The sequence below is a fragment of the Onychomys torridus genome, chromosome 15, assembly GCF_903995425.1.
Source record: "Onychomys torridus chromosome 15, mOncTor1.1, whole genome shotgun sequence".
NCBI lineage: Eukaryota > Metazoa > Chordata > Mammalia > Rodentia > Cricetidae > Onychomys > Onychomys torridus.
The window spans coordinates 20109784-20127829 of NC_050457.1; the positions used below are offsets into that span (position 1 = coordinate 20109784).

Sequence of the window (18046 nt, forward strand, 5' to 3'; positions counted from 1 at the left end):
ACCAACATCATACTTAATTTTTAAAATCTGAGCTCTTGTTCCTAAGTTCAAGAATAAAAAGAGATTTCCACTCTTACCTCTCTGTTTACATATTGTGCTGACAGGTAGCTAGAACAATGAATTGGTACAGTAAGTGAGGAGACATACGGATAGAAGGGAAAGCTGTCCAGTCTGCTTCAGACAACTTGGTTATTTATGTATAAAATCTCAAGGAATGTACAAGCAGCTGTAGAACCAGCAAGTGACTTTAGCAAGCTTGCTGAATACAAGATTAACACGTAACTGTCAATCATATTTTCGCATATTGGCAACGAACAAATGAAAACTGAAATTTTCAAAGCACTATTTATAATTGATCAAAACCCAAAATACTTACATATAAAGGTAATACAACATATACAGTGTTTCTGTACCAAAGACATATTGGGGCTGGAGAGTTGGCTCAGTGGTTAAGAGCACTTGTTGCTTTTTCCAGAAGACCTAGGTTTAATTCCCAGCACCTATATGGCAGCTTGTAACCATCTGTAACTCCAGTCAAAGAGGATGCAAAGCCCTCTTCTGACCTTCAAGGGCTGAGGTACATACATGGCGCACATATCCATACACTCAGGCACAACACTCATGCATAAAATAATAAACTAAATTCTAAAAAAAAAAAAAGACTTGTAGGTAGGCAGATCTTTGTGAGTTTGAGACCAGCCTGGTCTACAGAGAGAGATCCAGGAAAGGAGCAAAGCTACACAGAGAAACCCTGTCTCAAAACCCCACCCGAGCTCAGATGCTAAATAATGGGAAGACACATTGAATCTCTTGGGTTGGAAGAGTGAACATTATAAGCTGTTAATGTCCCAAAATTTGTCTAGTAGTTTAATGCAATTTCAATAAAATATCACACACAAACATATTGTAGCTACTAACAGGTTTATTATAAAACCTATCTAGAGAGGCAAAGAACAATTTTGAAAGACCAAATCAGTTTTGAACAACAAAAGTAATGTTGGAAGAGTTACATTATTTAATTTAGTGTACAACAATTGTACAGTAATGTGCAAGAATAGTTTAATATAGGGTATTTGACATAGAGAGGGATACATACACCAATAGAATAAAACATACAATAATAAAAAAACATAAAAATAAATTCACACAAATATGATCAGTTGTTTTTTTTGACAAAGGTTTACAAGTTTTGACAAGAGAGTGGATAATCATTTCAACAAATGATAAATATTTGGACAGTGTATTGAATCTTGATATATGGAAATGAACTCCAAATGGATTGTATATGTAAATGAAAACACAAAACTGTAACTTTCAGAAGAAAATGCACAAGAAAAACTTTATAGTCTGTGGTTCAACAAGATTTCTTACATGTAACAGCGACAGTATAACCATGAATGAAAAAAAATTGATAAACTGTACTTCATCAAAATATAAACCTTTCACTCTTATGAGAAGTACCATTAATGAATAAAATACATGAGCCAGGCGGTGGTGGCTCACACCTTTAATCCCAACACTAAGGAGGCAGAGGCAGGTGGATTTCTGTGAGTCCCAGGACAGCCAAAGCTACACAGAAAAACCCTGTCTTGAAAAAAAAAACAACAAACAAACAAACAAAAAAACAAAAAAACAAGGGGTGGGGAATAAGACACTACAGCTCAGGTTATTATATAAATGAAATACACCAGAATATTTAGCTCTCAATGTTCAACAACCTGATTTAAATACAGAGAAAAAACTTCAGAAGAACAGAGAGGAACCAAGGTGGTGAAATATGTTACCTCTATATTGAGGGGAGACACAAATTAAGACCACCAATGAGTGCGCATCTATTTAAATGTCTAAAACTGAGGAAAAATACATTACCAAGTTTGTTTCGTTCTTAAGTGAATGGACTTGTTCTACCTTCTGTGCTGGGTTAGCAAAATGCCGGAGACAATCCACGTGGGGTGAGAAAAGGTTTATTTTGACTCATAGTTTCGGAGGTTTCATTCCATGGCCACTTGGGGGTTGTATTGGACTGAGCTGAACAGAGCTCAGTGGAGAAAGCAGTACTTTTCTTTTTTCTTTCTTTTTTGTTTGTTTGTTTTGTTTTTGTTTTTCAAGACAGGGTTTCTCTGTGCAGTTTTGGTGCCTGTCCTGGATCTTGCTCTATAGACCGGGCTGGACTCGAACTCACAAAGATGTGCCTAGTTCTGCTTCCCAAGTGCTGGGATTAAAGGCGTGCGCCACCACCGCCCGGCAGCAGTACTCCTAAGAAGGATAGAATCTGTCCTGGTATTCTCTTTGGAGTTGCCCCTCAGGAACGTGGAAACTTCCTTCCACTCAGCCCCGCCTGCTAAAGGTTCACTAGTTTTAACTGATGCGGAGCTTTCAACCCTGAGGAGAGGTTCACCATCCAAAGTCTAACCCTCCCCAGTCTCTGGCTCTCAGCTCCATTCGCGGTGCTCCAGACAGGCTGGGCATCTTCCTCATTTTAAACAGGGAGTCCACATCTGCTTCACTCTTGCTTGCCATGGTTTCTACCTGAACTTCCCGTGCCGCCTGGTCGTTGCCTCCCATTTGGGTATCGGACCTAAAGTCCTCCTGTGCCCTGGTCCCACCCATGCCATCTTGTTTCTTGGCCTCCACCGTGCTCTCGGACATTTCCCTTAAATTGTCTCACTGTTTACTTCCTGTGGTCGGCCACCTCCGCCACAGCACAGTGAGGGCTCCACCGGACCAGGGAGCTGCCATGTTCTCTGCATCCCCACGTCTGAATTATGGCTAGCAAGTATTAAGTAAGCCCTGGAAAACATTTCTGGAATTAGCTAATCAAGTAACTGCACATTATATTATGGAAATGGTGTACAGTCGCCAGGGCTGGTCTTCAGGAAAGAGCCTATCCATGTGAGTCCATGGGGTGCTATTAAAAGACTCGAGTCCTTTCGTTTCCTGAAGACCTCCTCAGTGTGACCTCAGTTTGTGCTATCATTCCCAAGGCATGGCTGATCTATTCCCCGTGCTTTAGAAACCCAATAACAACGTTTTAAGTGACTTAAAGTCACACAATAAATCTGCACGGAAATCATGATTTAAGACCACAGCATAAGGAATTCTATTTGCAAAAAGGCTTACTCTTTTCTTTAAACAGCCTCCTCCCCGGCTTGGAAAAGTGATCTCCCTCCACAGTAGATGGTGTAGGTATTTCAAAGCTGAAACCAGCCAGGGGTGGGGATAGGGGGGCGGGCGAGGGAAGGCAGTATTGGAAGGGGACATCCTGAGGGTCGCCAGGGCAGACCCAGGCTGCAGTGAGTACTCATCTCGTTCCTCTGCCTGAGCCCACCCTCTACCCACCAGGAGACCTCACCTCAGGACTCAGGTCCTGCAGTTTCAGCCTCTGAGTCCATCCCCCTCAGGCTTTGGCATTCAGGCCAATCTCCTCCAGGGCCCTGTGGCCGTGCCTCTCAGGTCAGCCTTCAGCCCCCTGGCTGCCTGGAGCATCATTGCCCTTGCTCCGTGGTTGGGGCTGCTCTCGGGGTTCATGGCCACCTGCGCTGTGAAGACCTCACCAGGGTGTGGGACTGGCCTGCAAATGCACCCTGAAAGAGCTCAGAGTCAAGCCTGCTCTCCTGGTGCCCGTGGCTAGGAAAAGGCCTTGGTTCTCCAGCCCTGCCCTGGCTTGGACTGGAGTCCGCCTTTAGGTGTGGCATGCCAGGAACTAGGGTTTGGCTCTACACAAAAGGAAGCTTTTCTAGATATCTACAAGCCCTCAGAAATTCCTAGTTCATGCTCCATTATCAGTTCTTTGTATGATTTTAAATTGTCTGGGTTTGATTTATAGTCAATATTCACTACTGGAAATTCAATATTAAGTACTTCCTAACTGGGCTTCCAGAATTTTCTACCAAAAAAAAAAAAAAACAACCCTCCATTTTTCATTTCATGATCATGAAATTATTTACTTTCCTAGCTGACTCTGTTCAAAACTAAAATAATACAGAAATAAGTCCAATAAATCCCAACTCACCAAATAACCTTCAAATAAAAGAGGTAATAGGACTTTAGTTTTCTATTTGAAGTTATGAGACATTTCATTTTAATATAAAATACATAATATTAGGGCTGGAAAGACGGTTCGGTGTAAGAGCACTTAACTGCTCTTCAGAGGAGCAGAATTTGGGTTCTAGCACCAGCTCTGGGTGGTTCACAACCTGCTGCAATTCCAGCTTCCAGGCGTCCAAAGCCCTCTTCCGGCCTCAAAGGCACTTGCATGTACACATGCATACACACATATATGTTAACAAAAATGTTTTTAATTATGTATCAATGTACATCTTAAGCTCGCTTTCCTCTCTAATTACTGGGCACCAAATTTTAAGTATTTGTTTTTTATTTGTTTTAAGTACCAGTGTTTCTCAGTTTATCAAGAAAAAAAAAAACAAACATGGCAAAATGTCCCTGTTCAGAGCACCAGCTAGAACTCTTTTTTAAAAAGTAAATGTGCCTAATATTTATAGTAGAGTATTATGCTTAAAAGAATAGCAAGGACACTCAGTGAATGCTAATAGGAATATAAGGCAGGATTAACATGAAAAGTGTATGTAAGTGAATAGCAGCTTTCAGAACTGTATGTACCTGTTTACAAATAAAATTCTAAAAACCAGTTGAAAATGCACAGTAACACAGTGACAGAATGTTAACAGTGGAAATCAGACCAACAACACAGAGTTCTGAATCACATTGTCCTAATAAATTATGGCACACAAATTGCTTTCACACTCCAAACCAGGCTCTCTCATTCTGTTAACTCTCTCAGCCAGGGGAAAAAAAAAAAAAAAAAAAAAAGCAGCTGAGAGGCCTTTAATCCCAGGCCCCAGGAGGCAGAGGCAGGTGGATCTCTGTGAGTTTGAGGTCAGCCTGGTCTACAGAGGAAGTTTCCAGGACAGCCAGGGCTACACACACACACACACACACACACACACACACAGAGAGAGAGAGAGAGAGAGAGAGAGAGAGAGAGAGAGAGAAGAAAAGAAGAAAAAAAAATCTTAAAAAACAAATAAACAAAAAACACCGTGATTTTATGGTCTACACCCTTCTAGAAATGTAGTGAGGCTAGTCCTCCTTCTAGCACACGACAAAAGATTCCAAGCAGCACATGGTGGCAACTTTACTTCTTGATTCTCCTGAGAGCTTGGACAAGAGGGAAGTTTTGAAGTATAGTGTGATGTTTTCTTTTTCAAAGAGCAAATGAATTATCTCAGTGTGCTAATGTGTGGGCTACTGTAGTTGGCTTTTGTTTTTACTTTTTTGGCTCTTTTGGGGGGCCTGCCAAATAAATCACAGGTAGTCTTATTCTAACTTATAAATGTCTGGCCCTAGCTTGGCTTGTTTCTACCCAGCTTTTCTTAAATTATCCTGTCTACCTTCTGCCTTTGGTCTTTCATCTTTCTTTATTCTATATACCTTTATTTACTTCTTACTCCATGGCTGGCTGTGTAGTGAGGTGGCTGGCCCCTGAAGTCCTCCTCTCCTCCTTTCTTTTTTTCCTCTATTGTCTCTTCCCAGATTTTTCCTTCTATTTATTCCCTCTGCCTGGCAGCCCCACCTATCCTTTCTCCTGCCTAGCAACTGGCCATTCAGCTCTTTACTAGACCAGTCAGGTGTTTTAGGCAGGCAGAATAACACAAGTTCACAGAATTAAACAAATGCAACATCAAAGAATGCAACACATCTTTACATCATTAAATATTCCACAGCATAAACAAATGTAACACATCTTCAACTAATAGTCCACAACAGGGTACCTTGCCAGGGGAACACTTCCCGTTCTTGTTGCTCCTTTGGTATCTTCTGCTGCAGGGCATTCTATTTCCAATTCTCTCTCCAGAACCCTCTTTTCCCATCCCCATTTTCAATGATTTCATCTTCCATAATTAAAGCTCACTCAGGCTGTCACTTCCTCAATGAATCTACTCAGATCACTCTATCCTAAAATATCATGAATACGCCCTTCCACTCTCTCATTTCCTTTTGCTGTTCTTTCCTCTATGGTAATTGTCAGATATAACAGGTATCGTTTAGTGTGTATCTAACATTAAACAATGCAAAGACAGGAGGCTTCTCAGCCCCCCCCCCCCCATATCTCCAACGCCTTACAGTAGTACCAGGCTTGAGACCAATTTGTCAAATAAATATGGAACATAATTCAGCCAGGGAAGAGTTGCTAGTGTTCAATCCTAAAACTGTTCATTTCTCTCCTAACAGAAGGTTGGCCAGGCAGGCTCCATGTGGCTAAGAACAGCTATGAATGAATGTGTCCTAGCCCAAAGCCACATACGTACTTAAAATGTTTCAAAATTTGAAACAATTTTGGTTGTTTTTTTTTTTTCCATTTTCAAGCATGTGGTGTGTATTCATGTGCATATACAAGTTTTTACATATGTTATGTGTATGTGCATGCTGAAGTTGATGCTGGGAATTATCCTGGATTGCTTTCCCACCATATTCATTGAGGCAGGTCTCTCAAACCCTGGACTCGCAGGATATGCCTAGACTTGCTAGTCAGTTTACTCAAGGGGAGCTCCTGGGTCTGACTTCTGAGGCTGGAATTATAGTCAGGCCCTCACACTTTCCTTGCAAATACTTTATCCGCTAGCACATCTTTTCAGGCATGATGGCATAATTCTTAAGTGTGCACTTTGAAGCTAACATTGTGTTTCTATCTCAAAAGGTCTGGACATGCCTGAGTAGGTTCAAATTTGCAGTAAATTTAAGTCCAGGCCTTCAAGGATTCTTTATGATAAGAAAGCAGAAGAGGAGGAGGAGGAGGAAGAGGACGAAGAAGGAAAAAGGAGGAGTTGGAGGAGGAGATAGAAGAGGAAGAAGATAAGAAGGAAGAGGAGAAAGAAGAAGAAATAGGAAGAGGAGAAGGAGGAGAGGAGGAGAAGAAAAGGAGGAGAGGAGGAGGAGGAGGAGGAGAAAGAAGGAGGAGAGGAAGAGGAGGAGGAGGAGAAGGAGAGGAGGAGGAGAGGAAGAGGAGAAGGAGGAGAAGGAGAGGAGGAGGAGGACGGGAGGAAGAGGAGGAGGAGAAGCAGAATTAGCAGCAGCAGCATTTATTGATTCCTTTATTCTCTGGTCAGATGCTGTCTCTCTAGAGTCCCACTTCACATATTTAACTATTAAGACACTTTCCCTCACTGTCACCTGAGGCTGATTCTTCCTTCTTGGGAACAAAAATGTCTTAAGAAAGTCTGGAAGGCCAGAGCTGCTGTGCTAACTCTAGTCTCAAAGTTCTCCCGCGCCAGCCTGTTACTCCACTGTTCCCAGGTGTACCCACAACTCAGGTGTAATGGAGCTGTGTCTGCTCCCAGGAAGTGGGGCAGCGGGGAGAAACAGGAAGCCAGAGAGGATGCTAGAGTTCCCAGGAGAGGAAAGTTCTAGCTCATTACACAATGCTTTCTCACACAGCCCACTGGCTAACCTTCAATCATACATCTATCCCTTGCTACAAGGATGTGTGTTGCAAGAGTAAACATGGGAGATGCTCTGCCGGACCCAAGCGGGTTCCTCTTGAGGTGCTGTGCATTTGCTTCTGCTCACTGACCAATGACCGTTAACACCACGCCAGGCCATCGTACTTGGCATTCAGAGATACATGAGAAATAGCTCCACATTTCTACCAGCCTACAGTCACAGAGTAGTGACTGATTAGCAGGCACTGTAGGGATGAAGAGTTGTCCTTCTGCTTTGTGCTCTGCTGCTGTGTCCAGAATATGACCCTCCCCAACCACGTGGAAACACTTTTCAATGGGCCCAAAGGCCCCTTCAGGAAAGGATGCTCTTCCTTCCGGGACTGGTCCTTGTTTGGTGTTCTCCTTTCTGCATGAAGATCCTGAAGTATTTACTATTTGCTGTGGTTTTCTGTGTGGTCAGTATAAGGAGTGTGTGGTCAACACTGCTCCAAGGCCTTATATTTGTTATCAAGAGCTCTTCCGTTTCCAGGAATTTTGGCTGGGTAATGTTACACAGTTTGTGCTACAGTGGGAATACTTGCAACACAGGTTTCATACACAGAAGGTCACTAACGCCTCCTTAACCATTCCTCTCAAACTTGGAACATTAACAGCTTTGGGAGAAAAAAAAGCAACTCAACATGATATTTTGAAAACACTTTATGATCAGTCTTGGAAAAGGCATTCAAATTGACAGGGGAAGCTGAGGAAGCAGCTGGAATGTCAGCATGTGGGTAACTAGTAAAGCTCCATAGAAGGAAAGAAATGGATCTTCCTGAAACTCTCTGTAAGGGCAAATGGAATTCGATAACACACTTGGGGTTGACAGAAGTCGAGGGAGAAATAAGGGGTATAAGCTCACACAGAACAATGATGAATAACGACATTTAAAAGGAGAACCATAGAAGAGTCAACTGGTATTGGTCTCTTGCCTTTTACCTCCTGTGTTCTCACACTGGGTGTTGCATACATTCTCTTAGTGTGAAGTTCCTTCTTTAACTCAGCCACACGACTCCTACCATGTCAGTGTGGAAACTTCTGTCTCTTCAGGATTGCTCTTCAGTAGGCTCCTGGACCTTACCATTCCATGCTGAGGTTGATGTAAAGCTTCTGAGAGAATGGTCTGTATTTACAAATAACTTCTCATAATGCTGCTTTTCTATTGTCACAGAGGACTGAAGTAAAATGTCTAGCCATAAATTATCAGAACAACAGGACATAGTAAGAGAGACATCTTTGTCTTTCATTGAAGAGACGGTTGGACTGACATGAAATCACTAGGCCTGTTTATGCTACTTGCAGTGCATACTACTAATGATGTAGCATGAACGAACAGGTCAGACCCCTTATCTGAGACTCCCTCAACATGTTATGAATTTGAGGGTTTTTTTCTGCAGGAAAAGAAATGTCACCCTAAGATCCTTTTTATTCTTTATTCAAATGCAGTTCTGATTGACATTTATTTTGCAAGCAAACTGTGAGGGTTAACCTGACAGGTTCAGGTTGCTCAACTCCCACATTTTGCAAAGAAAGACCCCTCTCTTCAGCACCAGACTGGGAGCCCTTGGCCTTTACCAGCCTGATAAGGGTAATGTTATTACCCTGAAGAGCACTTCATGTCCACAGCTTTGGGCCACATTGTATTTGTTTGAAGAGATAGCTTATATTGCCAACCTTGCTCATGCTGAATGCATGCTTTCTGAAGACTGAGACCTTGGACCAGTAAGCACTTTGGAAGGTGTAGATCTAAGGTCAGTTGGGATGACAGAAATGCCTGTTCAGACTTCCAGAAAAAAATTCTGGATGGCAAGGGTTGGGCAAGAAGTCTTGGTTGGTGCTATTTTGCATGTACTGCCATAGAGTGCTTGTGGGAGAATTGTGTATACTTCGTATGCCTCCTCTGGGAGCACGAGGCTTTGCCGATCCCACCCCCATACCATGTGGCGTATCAAACCGAGGGTCTTGCATATACAAAGAAGCATCCTACTTCTGAGCCACATCTGACCTCTTCGCTTATTTTTATTTATATCTTTTTACTCTTACAAATTGTAATATTGGGATCTTCAGTTTTTCTCAGTTCTGTTAGTCTTTTTAGCAAATAATCAGACTTGAGGGGAGCCTAGGGATGCCCAGCATAGTTAGGTTGCAATAAAATTTAATTTTTCTCTATGAGTTATTAACCATAGAAGAACCATTTCTTTAACAGCCAACACTTTCCACACTAGATTATTTAAAACACCCCTCCCATTACAAATGCTGGTAATACTTTATTAATTGCTACATAAAATTTAGTATCTACTTATCTTTCTTTTCTTGAGACAGGGTCTTACTATGCACGTGAAGCTGGCCTTGAACTTGAGATCTTCTTGACTCTGCCTCCTGAATGCTGGCATTAAAGGTGTGTTCCACCATGCCTGGTTCTATTTACCAATTTCTAAGGAGTTTTGAACATTATTGTGCTTAATAGTATAACTGGTGGAGGAGGGTCAGTTTTAAATAGTTATTCTTCTTGTGCATGAATAAGATTATTTATTTATTCATCTTCCAATACTCTAGATTCCAAATCCTTAAACATTTTTCCTCCTGAGGTACCTACCTCGTAGATCCCCATGACAAAAAAGATTATTTTTATTCTATTTTCCAATTGGTTATTGCTGATTTATAGAAATAATATTGATTTTACAGACATGACTTTTTTGAACTCGGAAAAAATGTAGATTTATTTAAAATGCACGCAAGTGAGCTAAAAATATACTTTCTCTTAAAGTACGTTGACCATATAAAGTTTCATTTTTACTTATTTCTACTTTTTACTCATTTCATCTGTTAAACTGACTAAAACCCAAATTGTTTGCTAAAGTGATTATTCTCAAAGTGAGGGTTCAAATCATTTCTAAACTTAGCAACATCGAATTGTTTTTTCTTGCTAACACAGTAAGGATGTAATACCCCTTTGTAGTTTAATGTTTCCTGTCCAGATGACTAGTATAATTAAGACTGTTTTCTTTCATGTGAAATGCCATTTGAAGTCTTTTGTATCACTTTATATTGACTATTGTTCTGAGTCTCAATTAAGAATCAATTTAATACTCCAGATACTAGCTCCCCCCATACCAATACTAGGTTACATGTGTTGCAAACATGTTCTTCCATGACTTGACTCTCTAAGGTTATGGGTCCTCATTTATTATGCCTTCTAAGTTTCATGATGCTTTCTAAAAATGCTTCAAAATCTTAAAAAAAATGTGCTGGATATACAAGAGACAAAACAGATAATGAAGGACCTGGGAGAAGTCCAGACAGAGAAAACAGATGACATTATCAGAGAGGAAGATCGGGCACGTAGAGCAATCTGGACAGGGGGCAAGCAGATAGCAAGTCAACAATGGTGCTCCTCTACGGTGCTGCCTGGCCTCCTGCCCGGTCTTTGCTTGAAGATGAACTGTGACCCGGAAGTGCAGAGGTGCCAGTCTATGGGCAACCAGGTGGCAGCCGGCCTGTGGAAGAGGATGGTCTGAATGGTGAAATGAATTTGAGGTATGATTCAAAGTTGGGAAGACACACAAAGGAATGTGAAAGATGTGTGGGGCCGGAGAGGCCAAGACAAAACTTCCTGGCCTAGGAGTCTTCTGGAGAGAAAGCAGCCATTTCTCTAAGAGGCCCTGGCTTCTCCTGCTGAGAAGGGATTCTACCACCCTGACTATGCACCCACACCACCGCTCCTGTGCCTAAGGCTCAGGGAACACTGTGGAAGATGGGGTGGTAAGCCTGTAAGAGCCAGAGGGCCAGGGTGTCTGCTGACAATGTCTTCCATATATGACAAGGACGCTATACCCACAAACTCTCAACAATATAGACACTTAAACAAGACCCACACAATGACAGTACTAGTTAAACATACCAGCACAGGTAGGGGAGGTCTCACAAGGCTCACATGAAGAGCTACAGGTAATTAGTGGATGCTGAGAGAGGGAGAATCAGTCTTCTCCAGGGAAAATCCCTGGTAAGTTATTCACTCCCAAGTAGTCAGTCCTAGACACATATACATATGAGCTATACTAAATGGACTTATCACGTTATATACATGTGCACGTGCGCACACACACACACACACACACACACACACACACACACATGTGACAATAATAATTTTAAAAGAGGTCATGAATTTGAGAGGGATTGAGGGGGACATGGGAGAAGTTAGGAGAGAAAGAGAAGAAAATGATGTGAATACATTACACATGTAAGAAATTCTCAAAAAAGGTTTTAAAATTTTATTTTAAGTTATTAAATATTATATATGATGGCTTTCAATTAAATGGAGCATCTAAATGAAAATAATTTATTATTATTTAATGTGGAAAACAGTAAAAATAAACTTCAGATGAAAGAAAACAATAAATACAGTAATCTCTATTTTTCAATACATTAAATCAGTTTCACTGAACTTAATTTTATAAATAATTTACATAAGTAAGTCACAATCAATAACTAAAACACCACAGCTTTGGAACTGTCATAGTGTGCAATATCAGGTACGGGACGGGCACATCAGCAGGCTGTCAGCCCATCTTTAAATAGGCTAGTAATGAAAAGTCAGGTTACGACCGTGGCAAGGGCTTTGTAAAGTCTTAAGGAAAAGCTACCCTCCAATATTTCTCTGTCTACTCTAAATGCACTAAAATATTCAAAGACAAAACTATAAGAAAAAAGATTCAGTTCTTTTTTTTGGGGGGGGGGGGTTCTATACAGTTTCTCTGTGTAGCCCTGGCTTCCCTCTTGCTCTGTAGCCCAGGCTGGCCTTGAACTCCAGAGATTCACCTGCCTCTGCCTCCCGAGTGCTGGGATTAAAGGCATGCGCCACCACCTCCCAGCAAGATTAAGTTCTTAAAGCAGTAGCAAAACAGGCTTTTTGATAAGAACTTGTGGGTGGCACCATGTTTGAAGCAATTCCTTCCTGCTGCAAATCTTTCTTCTTTTACAAATATTAACGAAGATGTGACAGGCATGCAACTGAGGTCAGTGAGTGCATTTATCTTCTGAGTTGCACATTTTCTCTTAAAGAGTAGAATGAAAATCAGTGACTACATAACTTATCTTGTTTACCACAAATTTGCAGAAAGTCAAACATAATTACCAAAAAATGAAATACTGCCATTTAAAGTACTGAGTTAAAAAAACAATTCTGAATTATAGACTAAATATTTCTTTATGTGAGCCAAGTGCTTATTTATAAGATAAAGGAATTGTAAGTAAGGAAAAACAATTAACAATAGTTTGAACAGGTCCTTCAAACACAGATAATACTGTGCATTACTTTCCTGAAGGTAACATGTGTACCCATGCTATTTCTATTAAACTAATGTTCTTCATGGATCTCATAGTTAAATTTAATTGCAAATGTTCACAGAACACTTAAAGACACAAGAGCATGTACAGCAGCATCCAACGGCAACACAGTGGCCAAGCACGAAGATGCCCATGCTGAAACTAACTCACACATGACTCAGAGTCCTTGTAAGTACTTTATATTCATTATAAAACAGCACATCATCTTCTGACCTCCCCTTTAGCTTCTGTTTTAAAGCTGTCTCTAACATGACTGATTTCCAATTGATATATACACTGGAAATGAAATTCTTAAGGTTATTAAAGGAAATATAAAGCAATAAGTTAATATATAGTCTGCATTCCTAAAAAAGGTTATATGGGGAGGTATTATTGCATTGTCTTCCCTAAGTGAATAAATTTAAAATGAGGAACAAGAAATGCAATGATTATAAAACTAAAATTTCAATAAAAATGTTGATAAAATGGTCAAAGTTCATTTAAAAAATATATCAAGGGTGTGTCTGGGACTCGGAGGTTTTGTTTTCTTTGACGTGGAACACTTTGCCTTCAGTCCCCGCCTGGAAGAGAAAGAATACACAGTTTCTATGGAGAAGGAAATACCTGAAAATAATTTTGCAAAAATAGTTCTTATAATGTTACTTGGTTAGTTACAAAAGCAAAGTTGAGCCCCTAAAACCCAAGAGTAAAACATTAGCTTGTGGCCCTCTTCACTGAAGAGAAGGCAGCCATACCTTTCTGTCCTTCTTGCAGCCTTCCGAAGTCTGTCTGCTGGGCAAAGAAAAGCCAAGAAATTCCATGAGGAAAAAGATAAGACAACTGAAAAGCTTCACAAAAATTAAAGAGATAAAACTGACAGACTGATGATAATATTATTCATATCCCAAACTAATTTTTAAGAATGTTGTATTACATTAATTAAATTAGTGCTTGCGTGTGCGTGTGCGTGTGCGTGTGTGTGTGTGTGTGTGTGTGTGTGTGTGTGTGAATGGAAGTGAATGGACTTTTGGAAGTCAGTTCTTCCCTTCCATCATGTGGTCCAGAGAGCAAACCCAGGTCGGAAAGCTTGTTATCGAGCGCCCGCACCCTTGAGCCGCGCTGCCGGCCTCACAGGTTAATCCGATAGTACCGTTTCCTCACAATTGACTAGTTCTACTGGCATTAGACTGAATGTCTGCAGTCTTGCTACAGTGTGTCACTGTGCACCAGCAGATCTTCCCTGAGGGGGTTTCTGTTTTGTTTAGATCACTCAGATCCTTCAACTTTCCACTGCATTCTACACTAATTCAAAACTAAACTGGAATTTTCCCTAAATTCAAAAGCTCGGTTTGAGTTATTTCTAGCCACAGTAAGGCAACTAATATTTTCCTCAGTGAGAGCAAGCACAAGCCACCCTTTTAATAGTATGCATTTCAAACTTAACAGTTTCAGTAATTTTAATAAGACATATCTCTAGAAAATCACATTCCTCTTATTTTTTAAATTTAATTTTATGTGCATTGGTGTTTTATCTACATTTATGTCTGTGTACCATGTGTGTGCCTGGTACCTACTGAGGCCAAAAGAGGGCACTGAAACCCCTGGAACTGGAATTACAGATGGTTGTGAGCCACCATATGAGTTCTGGGGACCAACCACAGGGTTTTATGCAAGACTAGCAAGAACTACTGCCCCCACCCCCCACATTCCTCTTAATAACCGCATGCTTACCAGTATTTCTGGAGCTTTCTTTGCATTGTTTGACTGAATTAATGTCATTTTTTCTCAGTTCTTGGATAATGCCTTTATTTAAGCAAATATCCACATGTACATTGAAGAGGGTAAGATCAGAAGTCTTTTGTTCTAGGTTACAGACAGGACAAACTAGAGCTTGTCCTGTTACTACCTCATCTGTACAGGGCTGGATGGACTCTTGCTTACTTAATATTCTGACAGTTTCATCTGCCAATGAAACAGGACAAGAGTGGTTTGGAATATCAGGATATTCCTCTTTGCTGTGATTACTTCCTAAAGTGTCCATACTTGCTGCTCTCAATGAGTTGTCTTCAGTCTCTACGAGATCCACACCATCTGCTGAAGTGACCTCTCCATCTTCATGATCCTGTTTCTCACACAGTGTAATCGAAGGGTGTGTACATTCCTGCTGACCAGAATCTGCTGAGGAAGCATGTGAGAAAGAGGGCATTTCCGAGTTCTCACTGGCTGATGGTCCATCAAGACATGCATCTACATGTTCGTTAAAGGCTTCCAGACTAATGCCTTCTTGATCCCTAAAGCAAACTGGACATGTAAATGTCTGACAGTTATTTGAATTCTCTGATGTTTCCAAACTCTCGCTCATCTTCTTTAAAGCTTGGGATGGTTGTGAGGGCTGTAAAGCTTGCTGATCCACAATTTCACATCTGAATGGATCTTGATGGCTCGAGACCCTTTCTGATCGCTTTTTATCAAAGAAACTCTTCTTAGGTGACATTTCTAAAGGCTTTACAAACTCAGTTTTGTCAGTTTTGTCTAGACTACACCCAGATGACAGAGCTTGGTGTCCAGCTTGTAAGAAGCCAATGATGCTCCTCTGTTGGTGCTTCTTGTCATCTTCGTTGGAGAAAGTGGACATCCGAACACCTAAATGAAATCAAAACGAGTCACTTTTGAAGTGTATAAAGACATTCACTCCCAATACAAATGAAACAAAACATTTAATGTAATACTATTATGACACAAACACAAAAGTTAAGCAGAGAGAAACAAGTACCTCTGGAGATGGACACACACATAGGCATACATATTTTTTTAAATGCTAAGGTTTGGACACATATGTAAGTCTTTGTATGTCAGGCATATAATTTACCACTTAGCCACATTCCCAGACCAGTATTTTCCAAATTAAAGGGCATTTTTTCAAAGCTGGTTATTATGAACTTACTTTGCTTTATAAAATTGGGTATCAGTAAGTGTTAAAAATCTATTGGAGTTGGTGTCATTATACAGAACTTTAAATAATGTTTCACACATGATGCCTTTAAATAAAGAGTAATTAACTGAAGTTAACTACAGAGACTCTTCAGCTCTGATTTTTTTCAATAGACTTCACTTCTTAAGGAGTGTTTCGTTTTTTACAACAATCGAAGAGAGAATTCCTGAGTGCCCTCTGCTGTCACTCACCCACAACTTCCGGTACTACACACACATGCACTGACACAGCAGTGTCACCCCAAGTCTATAGCTCACCTGAGGACTTACTCTCAGTGGTGGTCATGCTGAGTTTCGATGTAGCTATAAAGCCATGAATTCGCCAGTATAGAACCACACACAGTTGTTTCACCAGCCTCTGCTTTCTCTATTCATCTTTCTCCTGGGGCAATATTGTCTTTTTCCTGTCTCCAAGGTTTTGCCTTTCTCAAGATGCCAACTAGCTGGAGTTGTACAGTGCTGACTTCTTTCACTTAGCAATATTTACTTAAGTTTCCTTCTTGTCCTTCTGCAGCTCATTTACACACTGAACACTATCCCACTGTCTGGACATACACGGTTTATCAATCCACTTAAGTAAACCTAGCTAGCTTCTAAGTTTTGAGATTATGAATGAAGTTGCTACAGATACTTGCTCTTTATTTTATTTTATTATTATTATTGTTTTTTCAAGACAGGGTTTTTTTTGTTTTGTTTTGTTTTTTTGTATAGCATTGGCTGTCCTGGAACTAGCTCTGTGTACCAGGCTGGCCTGGAACTCACAGAGATCTGCCTGCCTCTGCCTCCTGAGTGCTGGCATTAAAGGTGTGTGCCAGCTATTTGGTTCTTTTTAACATACTTCATTCAGTGGTTTCATTGTATGCTGCTATCTCTCAAATGTGAAAGTAAGATTAATGATCCACTCTTAGCAATTTGACAGTTGACTTGGAAGCTGGCTTTCTAGTTTTTGTTTGTTTCCAACAGGTAGTGACTGGCCATATCATAACTGTGATCTGTAATTCTGAAATCCAAAACTTCTGAAATTGTAGTACAAAGTGATATGAAATTGTAGTACAAAGTGATAAAAAAAAAAGCCTATATTGGTATGATGTCATCTTACATGATGTCCATACAATCTAAATAATAAGTTTATTGTTGCTGTTTAGAGACAGAAATAGCCACGTGTTTCATCATATCATGATATACTAGCTGCCCAACAGAGCATTACAGAATATAATTTAAATGCCCTGGATTTGCTTCCCAAATCTGTTAAGTTTTGAATTTGGAAACACCTTGCCTCAAGGACTTTAGGAAAAAGGATGAAAACAACTCCCATTGGTCCAGACAGAATTAAAGTCACCTTCTATTCATGCATCCAGTTCTAGGGAATACAATGTACAGCAGCAGAGTAAGAAGTTCTTAAATAGGTTTAAGAAATAAATGGGGCCGGGCAGTGGTGGCGCACACCTGTAATCCCAGCACTCGGGAGGCAGAGGCAGGTGGATCTCTGTGAGTTCGAGGCCAAACCAAAAAAAAAAAAAAAAAAAGAAAGAAAGAAAGAAAGAAATGGGAAGAAAAAGAAGATCTCCCAAGTTGACATTTTTTTTTTTTTTAAAGGAGGAGCATTATACATATAAGGGAAAAACAAGAGAGAGGAGAGTGAGAGGCCTACCCATCAACCTTAACCTCAGGGGATGTGGAGAACCCGCGTTAACTTCTGTCTTTAGCAGCTCCTTAGCAACGGCAAATATTTCTTCTGCAGTGGAAAGAGCGGATGGAACTGTAGATGCACGAGTTTTTACTTCAAAATTCACGTTCTTCAGCTTAATGGTAACAGTTCTCCCCTACAACACATGCAGCACATTACTGTGGAAGGTTCCAGAACTTAGAAAAAAGTTGGTTACAGGCTAGAAAAGTTTAGGAAGACTGCCTATACATATGACTATGCAAGTGTAATCAGCTGTTTATAAAACATGGTCATGTAAACTGCCATAATTAAGATCAGTGTCGGAAAAATATCACTTAGTGAATAAATCCTAGTCCCTTCCTCAACCAATTAAATGATGCTTTTACATGAAGGGCAAAGTTAACTAATCACCTTTAGATTTATTGTACATCTCCCTGGGTTAATTCAGCACTGAAAGCCAAGGGGATGAATAGCTCAACTTACTGCATGACTACCACACGCCAGAGTGCTACGCTAGAGGTCTGAAGACTCCTCTTTACAGCTAGTGTCTTAAGGACGTGAG

General features: G+C 40.6%; 2 protein-coding genes across 7 annotated transcripts in view; both read right to left on the minus strand.

Annotated features, from left to right (window-relative positions):
• The window catches only part of Ankdd1b (ankyrin repeat and death domain containing 1B), a 61993-nt gene extending 58378 nt beyond the window's left edge, over positions 1–3615 (minus strand). The window contains 1 exon segment of the mRNA XM_036207366.1: positions 3392–3615. Within this exon segment, the coding sequence (XP_036063259.1) occupies positions 3392–3528 (137 nt within the window). The 5' untranslated portion in view covers positions 3529–3615.
• A 9676-nt stretch (positions 3616–13291) lies between these two features.
• Positions 13292–18046, minus strand: part of Polk (DNA polymerase kappa) — a 62410-nt gene continuing 57655 nt past the window's right edge. For 4 of the 6 annotated variants that reach the window (XM_036206749.1, XM_036206751.1, XM_036206746.1 and 1 more), the window contains 4 exons: positions 17470–17641; positions 14559–15470; positions 13583–13619; positions 13292–13408 (listed from right to left, as the gene is read on the minus strand). In XM_036206749.1, the coding sequence (XP_036062642.1) occupies positions 13324–13408; positions 13583–13619; positions 14559–15470; positions 17470–17641 (1206 nt within the window). In that variant the 3' untranslated portion in view covers positions 13292–13323. The remainder of the gene's footprint in view (positions 13409–13582; positions 13620–14558; positions 15471–17469; positions 17642–18046) is intronic. The other 2 variants (XM_036206750.1, XM_036206748.1) reach the window with 1 other exon arrangement.